Source organism: Podarcis muralis, chromosome 7, assembly GCF_964188315.1.
Source record: "Podarcis muralis chromosome 7, rPodMur119.hap1.1, whole genome shotgun sequence".
NCBI lineage: Eukaryota > Metazoa > Chordata > Lepidosauria > Squamata > Lacertidae > Podarcis > Podarcis muralis.
In genome coordinates, this window is record NC_135661.1 from 12,288,449 (window position 1) to 12,302,293 (window position 13,845).

The 13,845-nt window shown below is 51.1% G+C and overlaps 1 protein-coding gene across 1 annotated transcript; it reads left to right on the forward strand.

The window, feature by feature from the left end:
• Positions 1-31: 31 nt before the first annotated feature.
• On the forward strand, positions 32-13,524 carry TSR1 (TSR1 ribosome maturation factor). Its single transcript, XM_028741168.2, has 15 exons — positions 32-191; positions 1,065-1,168; positions 1,472-1,688; positions 1,771-1,905; positions 3,173-3,594; positions 3,743-3,902; positions 4,478-4,644; positions 5,509-5,708; positions 5,980-6,142; positions 8,793-8,903; positions 9,677-9,809; positions 10,905-11,021; positions 11,962-12,102; positions 13,052-13,126; positions 13,250-13,524. The coding sequence occupies exons 1-15, from the start codon at positions 32-34 to the stop codon at positions 13,426-13,428; spliced, it is 2,484 nt and encodes an 827-aa protein (XP_028597001.2). The 3' UTR covers positions 13,429-13,524.
• Positions 13,525-13,845: the final 321 nt, after the last annotated feature.

A 13,845-nucleotide genomic window follows, 5' to 3' on the forward strand; every position in this document is an offset into this window, starting at 1 on the left:
GGCGGGTCTTGGTTTGTGTTAGCGGAAGCGTATGTACGTCACTTCCTGCCTGGCGCCCAGGCGAGGGGAGCGCGTGGCCATGGCGAGGAAGAGCGGAGGCGGCGGGGCCCACCGGGCCGGGGCCCTGAAGCAGCAGAACAAGCCGCACAAGAGCGGGAGGCACAGCGGGAGCACCGCGAAGAAGCAGGGCGGTAAGGAGGCCCGTCTGTACATGTATACGCAGTCCTGTCCTGCGTGAAGTCGATGGCACCCTTCAGCTCAGGCACAGGCAAACTCGGCCCTCCAGATGCTTTGAGACTACAATTCCCATCATCCCTCACCACTGGTCCTGTTAGCTAGGGGTGATGGGAGTTGTAGTCCCAAAACATCTGGAGGGCCGAGTTTGCCTATTCCTGCTTCAGCTGGTCCCTCGGGGGGAGGGGGGAGGGGCAGCTCTTCCGAGACAGGTAGAGCCTGGATGCTGCCGATGGCTGTGCCAGAGAACTTTAGCTGCGAGACCCCCTTTTACCCCATGTACGCCCTCTTGAAACCACTTCGATCAGCGGAATTGGCAGGATTACAGGTGCCACATAGCGCTTCTTTCTGCAGCTGTAAGAAATTGATCTTCCCCTGTGGCAGCGCCTGAACTTTGGAACTCCCCGCCTATTGATACCGGGCAGGCGCCTTCACTGCACTCTTTTAAGCACCTGCTAAAAACATTTTTGCTTAAATACCCAGTTATCTAGAACGCTGGTGTGTTTTTAGTTTATAGCTGTTTTTAATTTTTGGAACGTTTTGATTGTTTTTACAGAAAAAAAATTCTCGCTTTATTCATATTGTTAACTGCTTTGAGGTTTTATTCAATCAAGCGATATATCAATTTGATTAAATAAATAAACAAATAAAATGATTGGTGGGCAATGAGTCATAATGATAAGCTTGGCTCAGCAGTGTGGGTGCCTATGCTCAAGAGCAGTATTTAAACAGTTCCCCTAACTGCATGTCTTCCTCTGAATTCTGTTATGTGTAGCGTAGCACCATACGCATTGAGAGCTTTTTCTCTTCTCTCTCCGCCCTTTCCTTAGGCCGGGTCCCTGCTAAGACACTCAGCCAGCAGCGGCACCGCAATTTGGCCAAATTGGACCGCAAGCACCGGGCCTGGCAGCTCCGCCGGCAGTGCAGGGAGATGGTGAGTCAGTGAGAAGCTGGTGGAGTGGAGGGCAAGCCTCTTCCTGCTTCTACAGGGGAGGGAGAAAAACATAAGAAGGGCATCTGCTGGATCAGGCCAAAGGGGGCCATCTATTCCAGATGCCGGTGGGAAACCTGCAAGCAGGATTCAAACAAAAGTGTCCTCTCCCTTCCTGCAGTTTCCAGCAGCTGGCGTTCAGCAGCATTGCTGCCTCTGACGGCAGAGCATAGTCGTTGCGCTCGGTGGCCATCAATAGTCCTCTCCTCCATGAAAGGACCTGTGTTTGCTTTGTCTTGGTCGCAGGTGTTGGAAGAAAAGCGGAACTTGGGTCGCAAGGGTGGGCCACCCCACTTGGTGGTGGTAGTCCCGCTGCATGCTGGCGTCGCTATCCCGAGAGCCTTGAGCCTGTTTCAGAGCAGTGCAGCTTCTACTGTGTGCCAAACCAAGATGGGCCCACCAGGTTTTGGCCTGCTGTGCCACCAATCCAGACTCCGGTGGCGCTTTGTGGTGGCTGACACAGGTAGGGACACCTTAGCGTACTGAGACACTGTCGTTACAACATGCCAGCCTCCACCTTCACCTGTGCCTTTCTTATCACCCAGGGAACCTCCATGCTGTGCTGGACCTGGCCAAGGTTGCAGACACCCTCCTTTTTGTGCTGGATCCTCACGAGGGCTGGGATGCCGCTGGAGACTACTGCCTTTCCTGCATCTTTGCACAGGGCCTCCCCAGCTATGGTGAGAACAGTGTCGAAAGCTGCTGTGCTAGCAGGAGGGGGCTCTTCCTTTACCAAACCCCTCCTAGCAGAACCAAACAGTGTTTGGATGCCAGGGTTTGAAGTGGGGAGGCCAAGCTGCATAACGAGGAAGAACACCTGAATTATAGACTGTGTGAGGGAGCCAGGTAACCTCCAGTTAAGACACAGGGGGATTTACTGTTCTTTTTATCCTGATTTTCAGACAAAGCGGCTCAAGTTAGAGAGAGGCAGGCAGGCTTTGCCACTGGCATATAAACTAAAAATGCAACAGGTAAAAGTGGAGAGCGACAGGAAAAGGGAGAGGAAAGAGTCCTTCAAGGTCAGAATGAAGTGCTGAGTTACAAACATTTACATTCAGTTCAGGCAATGCTGATCCTCCCTTGCTGATGTTCTTGTCTGAGCAGTGGATTGTGGCTCTTTTCTCTTTGGCCAAAGGGTGGGGCCAGAAGGTTCTTTCCTCTCCCTTGGGGCAAATGATAGCTGCAGCCAAGTGTTATTTCTGGCTGGGAAGGCGGGTGTAAGCTTGCAGCTCATGTTTCTTTGGCTGATAGATGGGGATGGGCTGATCTCCTCCTTGCCGTGGTGTTCTTCCTGGGAGGCAGGGGAGGGGGCCCTTGAGCCTGTGGCTGGTGGCAGAGGTCAGAGAGAGCTGCCCATCAGGTCTCATACTAAAATGGATTAGACCAATTCACAAAGAAGGACAGATCTTTTGCAGCTGCTGCCCGTGAGTGCTAAATTGAGCAACCGTGTTAATTAACAGTGTCTCCCCAAGCCACATATATGGTACACAAACAGGGCAGGGCTGTTGTGTCTGTTTATCAAGAGACATTTGGCAGGCCTGAATTGGAAATGGGATGGCAGATGAGACAAATTTTGGATCTGATCCTCTATGCCTCACCCTGTGTTGTTGAACTTATACCAACTTATGGAAGGGATGGGCAGTGGGCTTCCAGTCAGTGCTGCAAGGCTGCTTACGTTTGTAGAGTTGGAAAGGACCCCAAGGGTCATCAGGTCCAATCCCCTGCAATGCAGGAATCTTTTTGCTGTATGTGGGGCTTGAACCCGCAACCCTGTGATGAAGTCTCATGCTCTACCAACTGAGCTATCTCAGGGATACCATGCTGGCATCTAGAGGATTTGGTCCACGCTGCCTTGGGGAAGCTCAGGGGAGCTTCACAGCTGCCTGTAAGCAGACATTAAAGCCTACCCAGCCGTTGATGCTCCTCTCCCCCATTTGTCACCTGCAGGCCTTGCTGTTCAAGGTCTTTCTGACCAGCCGCTAAAGAAGCAGGTTGACTGTCGCAAGAAGCTGAACAAAGCCATCGAGAAGAGGTTCTCTGAAGACAGGCTCTTCCCCCTCGACACAGAGCAGGAGTCCGCCCTGCTGCTGCAGCACCTGGCCAGCCAGAAGCAGCGGCACCTGGCCTTCCGAGACCGGCGGGCTCACCTGCTGGCCACTGCTGCCACTTTCGTGCCCAGCACAGACAGCGCCTTGGTGGGGACCCTGAAGGTGTCTGGCTACGTCAGGGGGCGGAGCCTGAACGTGAACAGCTTGGTGCATATTGTGGGACACGGGGACTTCCAGATGAGTCAGGTGGATGCCTCCCCAGAGCCCTTTGCTCTGAACCCCAGAACTGCAAAAATACACCCAAGGAGCATGGGGGACCAGGTAGGTTCGGTTCCCTGGCTGGTAGGGGGGGGGGGCAGGAACTGGAAGGGAGGAGGAGGCAGCAGCAAGTGCTTTTGGGGGGATGGGTCGAAAGCAGCTCCTTTGCCCCCAGGTGGCCATGCTTGAACTTCTCCCTCCTGGTTCCTAGGATGACTTTGTCAGGAGAGAAGAGGAGATGGAGGAAGACGTGAAGGTGCTCAGCAAGGCTGATGCCAGCAAGCAAGAGTCTCTGCAGTCAGAGGTGACCCCTGACCCCATGGATGGAGAGCAGACCTGGCCCACCGAGGAGGAGCTGAAGGAGGCTGAGGGTCAGTCTGAGCCTTGTCCATCCTACCTGCCTCCTCCTTTAGACCAGCCGTCTTGAAGGATGCCACTTTACACGTGGGCCGGGCTGAGGCTCTCCTTCTCTTTCAGGCTCATTATGGTCTGGGTTGGGCTTCAAACGCTGCTTCCCTGTTAAATTATACATTTCATTAACTTTATACACTGCTTGATTGTAAAAAGTAAAACCCTCAAAGTGATTTATTTATTTTTGGAAACCCCATAGAATTATCACTAAGAAAAGTCATCAAGAATTATTTGTGACGTCCAGAAAGTCTAAATAACAATAAAGAAAAAACAGTTTGCAGCTTGAGCCAGCTTTTTAAATGTCTGGGTAGGTTTATGGCTTTTGGTATAGCAAATCGTTTTATCGCTTTTTAATGGTAGTGTGTAAAAGCACAAGCAGTGTGTTCTTTTAAATAGTTCAGCTTCACTTTCCTGGTGCTGTAAAGCAACCTTTGCTGTAACTGCTTCAGTTTGGCCAGATGAGGAGCGGTGAGCTCTCTCTCTCTCTCTCTCTCTCTCTCTCTCTGATGCTGGTTAACTGTGCTTGCACTTGCAGAGTCCCTGGCACAGAGGAAGAAGATGACCAAGAGGGTCCCCAAAGGCACATCTGCCTACCAGGCTGCCTGGATCCTGGACAACAATGACGAATTGGAGAGTGGCAGTGAGGATGACGATGAGGAGGAAGACAAGGAAGAGAATATGGTGGAAGAGCCCATCTCCCAGGTAATGGGATTGGGGTTAGTGCACAGCAGGAAGGTGTAGCCGGGGAAGGAGGAGAGCGGGGGAGAATGGATTCATTGTAGGTATTCTGGACTGTTCAGGAACAGCTGGGTGCAAGAAGCGGGGACTTGATGTGCAGGAACCCTAAAATGTTGGCTTGGCTTACTAGCTGGACTCTATGCTTGCTGCCAATACTGTCAAAGTCTTTTGGCATGTGTTCAAAGGGTAGGGTAGAGAGGCAAAGGGAATCTCTTACTTGATTTGTGTTAGGAAGAAAGTAGGAAACTGCTGGAGAGAGGCTTGAACCTTGGAGCTAGCGGGACCCAGCAGAAGGAGACATCTCCTGCTTGGCATCGTCTCTTGAGAGCCAGGAACATGTTTTGGTAGTGAGATAGATTAGTGGATAGAGCGGCATTGTTGGTGCATAGCACTGAGAGGTCAGAATTCGGGGAGGGGGATAGGAAACCACCATATGCAGAGTCAGACCATTGGTCGATATTGCTCGATATTGTCTGCACTGACTGGCAGAGCTCTCCTAGCCCTACCTGGACATGCCATCAGGAATTGAATCTGGGACCTGTTGCTTGCAAGGCAGATCCTCTTCCACTCAGCTGTGGATCTTCTGTGATCCATAAAGAAGAACATGGTTGTAAGAGCGTAGCAAAGAGAGATGGCAAGCCATGAGTGTCTGTCTTGACTGCCAGCCTAGTATTTTATTTTATTTTATTTTTCATTTCATGTCATTCTTCAAGTAGTAGTATACCAGTTACGTAGACACGGTGCCTTTTTCTTTAAAAGGTTTCTTTCTTCAAACACTTTCTCTCTTGTCTCTCACAACCCCATGTGGGTTGCTTTTTCGTATGCTAGGATGGGAGTGGCAGTGAAGAGGAGGAGGAGGAGGATGATGAAGAGGCCACAGAGGAAGAGGAGGGTCCAGACATGACCCTCCTTGACGATGAGAAGATGGAGGACAACGAGGCAATTCTGGAGAAGTACAGGCAGGAGCGGCAGGAGGAGATGTTTCCAGATGAGGTGGACACACCACGGGATGTGGCGGCCCGGATCCGGTAAGAGCCTCATACACGCAGGGTGAAAAGGTAGGAGTGCCTGCAATGGGATGGCGAGGTCTGCCCTGATTTGCTACATTTATCGCGGCCAGTTGCCAAAGCGAGGCCGGGTCTTGATGCCCAGGTTCATGTTAGGCTGGGCTTTGGGAACAGAGGAGCCTTGCAGCTCCTCCTGAAGCTGGTTCACAGGCAGCTCCTCCGCTGAGTGTGGGAAAGGCAAAGGCAGGAGGCCGGGTCTCTTGGAGCGCTGACTTCCTCTGGTTGTCTCCAGGTTCCAAAAGTACAGAGGACTAAAAAGTTTCCGGACCTCTCCATGGGACCCCAAAGAGAACCTGCCCAGGGACTATGCCCGGATCTTCCAGTTCCAGGATTTCTCACGGACGAGGAAACACGTCTTCCGGCAACTAGAGAAGGAGGAGAGCAGTGGAGCTGAGGTAGACCTTTCCTCCAGGCTCCAGATCTGGTCTGGTTCTGCCATACACCCTGAAGGCTCCTTGGTCCCATCGGTCCTGTTAAAAAATTGCAGAGCTGGAGGGCAGAGGAGTGGGAGACAGCTGGGTGCAGTGATCCCAGGCATGGGATCATTTGCACCCAGCCTCCCCTGAAGCAAGCTCAGGGCAAAACCGGAGCGAGCCAAAAGCGCCTGCAGGGGCAAGAGCTCCATGTGGCTTGAGCTAGTCCATGCCACGGTGGAGGGCAAAAGCCATATCAGCTGGGGTTGCCTGTGGCCTGCGATTCCGTGGTTGTGTAGAACCTCCAATAACTCAGCACAGAACTGAGAAGCTTGAGCACCTTGTGGGTTTTCCTTCAAACATGAGAGCAAGTTTGCAAAGAGAAGCTGGAAAGTGCAAGGCGCCTGGTCTTCTGAAATCTTGGAAGCCTGAGATGGGCCTGAATAAAGTTTCCTCTGGGCAGGGGCATAGCCTCAGCCCCCCTTCCTTGCTCCTGGCTTCCCTCCAGGACAGTCCAGAGCAGCCTCTCCCATCTGATGCCTGCCGGGTGTTTCGGACTGCAATTCCCTTTAGCCCTAGCCTCATGCAGAAGCTGATGGGGTCTGATAGCAGCCATAGTGCAAAACCTCTGGGGGGCATCAGGTTGAAGAAGGCTTGTCCCAATAATGGGCCAGGTTTTTTACTATTGGTTCTATTGAAATGATTTCATGGATGACAAAGGTACATAAAAGGTCTGTTTCTTTTTTTAGTTCATAAACTCCTATCTGCATGTCTGTTACATTTGGTGTGAGATATTTCTATCATAGACATTGTGAGTGGGGGAGAAAGGTATGGGGAGAGAGGTGGGAGAAGGAAGGGGGTAATGATTTTTCCATCTTTTGCATAGTGCATGCGTTGGATCTTGTGTCAGCGTCACGTGGATAGGTTCTTCATCTATTCAGTTGTTAGTTTTCGTTGGTGGTGAGAGAAATTGGGGGGCCCAGAGCATGGTTGGTTGCATTGAGCTGCTTGCAATGAGTTTTGGTTGTGTGTGAGTGGGGGTGGGGTTGCTGGATCAAATTACCGTATTTTTTGCTCCATAAGACGCACCTGACCATAAGACCCACCTAGCTTTAGGTGGGGAATGCAAGAAAAAAAATATTATTTAAAGGGAGCGCTGAGCAGAGCCTGTATGCATCCCAGGCTTTGCTCAGCGCTCCCTTTCACGAGCCACATGGAGCGTGTGTGCGGCGCTTGCAGGCTTTTCCCCCAGGAGGAAACAGGAGGCTGTTGCCCTTCTCCCTCCTGGGGGAAAAGCCCCCAAGAGCCGCACACGTGCTCCGCACGGCTCTTTAAAGGGAGTGCGGCTCTTGGGGGCTTTTGCGGGAGATGGGGGAAGGGACTGAGGAGCTAAGCCAGAAGCTTAGCTGGGATAAGCCGCGCAGCCTGCATTTGCTCCATAAGACGCACACACATTTCCCCTTACTTTTTAGGAGGGAAAAGGTGTGTCTTATAGAGCGAAAAATACGGTAGCCATATCAATTTGTATGCTGTCCGGTGTGTGTGTGTGTGGGTTATGTTGTTGTCTTGTAATAAAGGGGAGCCACACTGGGGTGAAGGCATCTTGTTTGTCCCCCTGCTAATTTCAGATTTCTGAGTATTGGGCTAGATGAACCAATGGTTTGATTCTGTATAAGGCAGTAGGGTGTTAAGGTTTATGATCTTTCTGTTTCCTTCTGAAGAAACTGAATAGTTCAGTGAAACGAGGTTTGTAGCTGGCATCCCATTAAGGCTTTGTTCAGTTTTAGGATAATCAGTGCAGGCTTTGGAACTTGGAGCTTCATTTGGCACAGGTAGGTAGCCGCGCTGGTCTACCGTAGTCGAAACAAAATAAAAAAAATCCGTCCAGTAGCACCTTAGAGACCAACGAAGTTTGTTATTGGTATGAGCTTTCGTGTGCATGCACACTTGGCAGCCCTTGATGTGCGACCTCAGCTTATTGTTGAGATTTCTCAATGATAAGATTTCTCAAAAAGTGTATTTGGCAGCCCTTAATGTGCATTTGGCAGCCCTCAGCTTATTATTGAGATTTCTCAGTTTGGGTGGAACTGCATCAGGTGAAACTGCATCAGAGCTTGCACACTAGGCCCAGGGTGGAGAGCCCGTGGCCCCCTGATGCTGCTGGGCTGTAGCTCCTGTCAGCCGCAGCTAGAATGGCCAGTAGGCAGGGTGAATGGGAGCTGTTGGACAGCCACGGTTGGAGGGCCTTAGGCTGCCCACCCCTGCTTTAGAGAAAGCGGGGGTGCTAGGGCCTTGCCCATCCTGATCCATTGCTTGGGGTTTCACACGCAATGAGTCTGTGCACATTTAAACCAGCTCTTGGCATTTGGTTGTCTGGGGCAGCCTTTGCCAATCTGGTGCTCTTCAAGTGCTTTGAAGGACAGCTCGCATCAGCATCGTATGGCCATCTTGGTTGACCAGCTTGGTAAAGGCTGGTGTTTCCAAATTGCTTACAGTCCTTTTCTGGTCTCCAGTACCTGTTTGCTGATGGGCAGAGTTTCTGCTCCTTCCTGCTTTCTGAACCCACCATTTCCTACTTTGCTCCAGGCGCTGCCAGGATCGCTCTTCCACTCTCTGTCTTTCCTTTCCGCAGGTCGGCTGTTATGTCACGCTGCACATCTGCAGTGTCCCCGTCTCGGTCATGGAGAGTTTCCAGCAGCAGGTGCCTCTGTTGCTCTTCACGCTGCTTCCTTACGAACAAAAGGTGAATGGGGAGGGGAGCAATTGGGGGTTCTGGCCACACCCAGCTGTGCTGTGCCCCCTTCACTTAAGCTGACAGCTTTTCATCACAATGTCTGAACCTGTCTAACGTTGGAAGGGCAACCAAAATGATCAAGGGGAAAGGTTGCAGCAACTGGGGTTTTTTAGTTTAAGGAAAAGGCAAGTAAGCAGAGACATGATAGAAGCTTGTTAAATTTAGCATCGCATGGAGAAAGTAGATAAAGAAAAGTTTCCCCCCCTCAACACAAGTATTTGTGAACATCCAAATGAAGCAGAATGTAAATGAAGCAGAATGTAAGATTTAGGACAGATGAAATAAAGTCCTTCTTCATGAAGTGCATAGTTAAACTCTGGAACTCCCTCCCACAGTGATTTGTCACTAACCTGGATGGCTTTAAAAGAAGATTAATTAATGAAGCAGAGGGTTATCGATTGCTAGCAGCCACAATGGGTCTGCTCTGCCTCCCCAGTTGGAGGCAGCAGTGCTTCTGAATACTAGTTTCTGAAAACCACAGGAGGGGAAAGTGCTCTTGTGCTCTTGTCTGGCTTGCAGGTTTCCCAGGGCCGTGTGGCCGCTGTGAGAACAGAATGCTGGACTAGATGGGCCCCCTTTGGCCTGATCCTGCAGCCAGGATCTTGTTCTGTTCTTATGACACCTGACAATCATTTGGTGATCAGAGGCTTCTCTTGTCTGTCTTGGGTGTGAGTTTGGGCTATTCCTAAGGCTCCCTCTTTTCTTCTCCGCACTCTCTGCAGATGTCTGTGCTCAACCTCCTGGTGAGACGCCAGCCGGGTGACAGCGAGCCTGTCCGGTCTAAGGAGGAGGTGATTGTCCATTGCGGCTTCCGCCGCTTCCGAGCCTCCCCGCTCTACTCCCAGCACAGTTCAGGTGAATGAGCGTTTTCCCCCTCCTGTGCCCCAGGCTTCCTGTTTGGGCCCCGGCAGTTGGTTCTGTGAGTGTGTGTGTCCAGAGAAGTCTTGGTGAAAGTCCTATGCTGAACATGTGGAACAGGGTAGTGGGTCTTCAGATGCCCCAGCCCTGTGTTGTGCCGTCGTTGAATACTTTGGGTGATCTGGAATGTATAGTGCAAATGCATCTCACATGAGGCTTCTGTTTCAGGAGCAGCACATGTATGCAAAATTGCACATAGCCAAAAGCTGCTGGCTGGCAATGGGGGGAACCCCATGTGGAGGACTTCCCTGTGTCTCCACTTGTCAGGTGACTAAATGCTGCTCCCTTGGCTGCAGAAGGGAGCAAAGAGGCAGGCAGCTGCTGCAGATCCATTCCAGCCTTTATCTTCTGCTTGCACCTCCATCTGTCTACCGAGCAAAGAAAAATATTTCTTCTTCCCCTGCCTGCCTCCCTCCTTTGTTCTGTCCTAGTCTCTCTCCTTCCTCCACTGCAGCTGTTGCCTGGAAGGGTGCCACCAGAATGCATGTAATCAATTTTTGCAAGTAAGGGGTGGGTGTGAGGTGCAATTGCACTACATTGTTTGCCTGGACAAAGAAGTGTGTTTGTGTGTGTCTGATGTTTGCATGGTTGGAATACTATATAGCCTGCTAGCCAATGATAAGCCAAAGGTAAGACTCACATCTGTTGCTCCACCTACCACTGGAAGGTAGACCAGGTGGACCTTCAGGCTGGGATGCAGAAGGCCCCTGCTACCTTTCTAGCTGCATCATCCTGGGCTTCAGTGCTGCCTGGAACATCACACAGCTACTTGCCCTGAGCCAGACAGACGCACTTGCTTGACCGGTCTGAGTACCAGGCAGCTCCTTCCTGATGCTCCCAGGAAAAGGGGAGCAAGGTGAGGCTGGTCCTTCAGTGGCAGAGGTTGCAGCCACAGCTTTCCGTTCTGCCCCTGGGAGCTTTCCTGGACAGAGCTCTGTAGCCTTGTAATTCCACAATGGGGCTGAGGATTGGTGAAAGAGACTTTCCTGCGGCTCCAGGACAGGGGCTGATGGTGTGCTTTCCTTCCCTCAGCTGACAAGCACAAGCTGGAGCAGTTTCTGCGGGCAGACACCGCCACGGTTGCCACCATCTACGGCCCTATCACTTTCCCACCTGCTTCTGTGCTGCTCTTCAGACAGAAGAGCAATGGTGAGTTTGGTATTAAGGGGAGGGCCTTTGGGGCAGGTGGGTTGTCATCCCTGGGCCTTTTCCTGCTGCTGCCTCAGTTCCTGCCCATGAGCAGCAGCCTGTTCCAGTCTGCCACCCTCCCAATGCTTTGGACTACAGTTGTGCTGACTGGGGCTGATGGGAGGCGTAGTCCGAAGCAGTCAGCGGGTGATGGGCTGGGGAAGGTTGTCTACAGCAGTGGTGTCCAAAGTGGGCAGTATCACCCCCTGGGGGTGGGGGTGGGATTACCTGGGGGGCACTAAGGCAGACAGGGGGAAGCAGAGGTGTCCAAGACTTTGAAAAGCTGGCATCACTGCATCAGTTCCCTTGGGTTTTGTTGAATTCATTGAACCAAATAGTTTGAAATGGTTTTTTGAATAAATGTGTTTTGAATTTTATTGTGTTGCTGTCTTCCTTACTGGTTCATGCAATAATGATTTTTGTAGCATTGGGGACACTGGGGGGGTGAGTTTATGGAACAAATGGGGAGTGGCCCTGAAAAAGTTTAGGAACTGCTGTTTTTACAGCAGCTTGGAATCTACTTGGCTTGTTGGGAACAGCTGTCTGTTTGAACCACCCTGTTTTATTTACTGGTGGCACTGCTGCAGTTTTTAAATATTTGTGTTGGTGCTGTTGAATGGTCACTGTGATGTGTGGGTGGCTGTTCCTTTTCCTTTACTTTTTTTAGCATGGATAGCAGGAAAGCATTGACGACTTTGGCTTTGAGCCAAGAGCATTTCCAGCCCCTCGCCATAGATGCCAGCTGGTTACTATTGATATCTTGAAAAGTGGTGCAAGGCCACTACTGTTTTGTTGGCTGGGTGAAGCCTGCATTTATTGCACAGGCTGTGGTGAGCTGGCTCCTAGAACTGAGCGCTGTTGCCCATCCAGCAGCACGCTTGATAATTGCGTTTCTCTGCAGGAGCTCACAGCCTCCTGGCCACAGGCTCCCTGCTCGGTGTCGACCCTGACCGGCTGGTGATCAAGCGGGTGGTGCTCAGCGGCCACCCTTTCAAGATCCTCAGCAAGATGGCTGTTGTGCGCTACATGTTCTTCAACAGAGGTACGGTGGGACCCAGAGGGAAGAGTGTTTGGCAGAGCTGCTGCTTGTTAGGGAGGAGTTGGGGAAGTGCCCTAGACTTGGGTCTGCAAGGCAGCGCAGGCCTTGCCTGTCCACATGCTGCCAGTCTGGTGGGTTTGTCTATGGGATGGCAATTAAGCTGCTGTGGAATAACCCCAGACTCAGATCTTCAAGGAAGGCCCTTTTCTCAGTGGCTGCTTCGAGTCTCTGGAGGGCCCTAGAGAAGCTAGATTGGCTCCCTTTCTTGTCCTTCTGCTGGCAAGTTTTATTCCAACAGGTCTTAGGGAACTGACTGCTTTTTAAGGAAAGAGCTCTAATAGTGCCATGCTGTTTTTATTGTCTGTACAGTCATACTTCTTGTTACGTTCGGTTCAGGTTACGTCTTTTCAGGTTGCGTCCCACGGTGACCCAGAAGTACCGGAAAGGGTTACTTCCGGGTTTCGCCGCACGCGCATGCGCAGACGTGCAAAATGATGTCACGCACATGCGCAAAAGCGGGTTGCGTTCCTTTCAGGTTGTAAACAGGGCTCCGGAGCGGATCCCGTTTGCAACCAGAGGTACCACTGTATCTTAATAGATTTGTTTTATATAGTTTCAATTCTAATATAGCTTAATTGCTTTTTAGCTTTTTGTGTTTTACCTGTGTTGTTTTAATTTGTGTCAGCTGCCTTGAGTCCCAGTCCAGGGAAAAGGTGGGATGTAAATAAATTTAATAATCTACACTCATTTCCCCCTGGGAATGCAGTGCCTGAATATTGAGCCAGAGGGAGGTTCTGCTAGTTCAGTGCTACCCTATGGACACCCTCCACCCCACTGTATTCCAGAGCACCCTGTGAATGAAAGCAAGGCCTAGGGAATTTCATTTTGGAATGTGTACCAGTGGGCAGCAGCTGAGTTCCACCTACTCTTTGCTTTCTCTCATATCCTACAGAGGATGTATTGTGGTTCAAGCCAGTGGAGCTCCGGACCAAGTGGGGGCGCCGGGGGCACATCAAGGAGCCTCTGGGTAAGTATGCGGGCCCAGCTCTTGAAGGGGATGGGGGCGCTTAGCTTATGATGAGCATGCCAGCAGATCTCTCTCTCTGAAGTGTTTTAAACTGCTGTCTCCCCATCTCTTCTCTGCTGGCAGGTACCCATGGCCACATGAAATGTCAGTTTGATGGGCAGCTGAAGTCCCAGGACACGGTGCTGATGACCCTCTACAAGCGGGTTTTTCCCAGATGGACATACGATCCCCATGTGCCAGAGCCACCGCGGGAGAGTTTGAGCAGCCTCCTGCCTGTCCAGGAGGAAGAGGAAATGGACTAGCAGCTGCAGGGGACCCAGTTTTGTCTAACTTTGCACTTGGCCTATGTTCATTTGTATCCTATTTATTTTTGGAGGAAAATACTATTTCCAAGACAAGCCTTGGCCTCTGAATTGTTTATTTACGCGTGTCTTTAGTGGCTCAGCAGTCTTGGTCAATATGATGCCCAAGAGAGAGAAAGTGAGCTGTCAGTGGCCAATTCCTCCAAAGAAGGGGTAGTTTGGGTTTATTTGTTAAATGTCTTTCCAGCTTGACCTTCATCCTTGGGCATGACACAAACAGTTAAGACTAGGAAGAATTTTCATGCCTTAGATATTCAAAACATTGTTAAAATTGACACCCAGGGGAAGAAACACCAGTTGCTGCAGCACACTGAAGACCTAGTAGCCAACAGAAACCCAGGCAAGGAGGGGCGACTT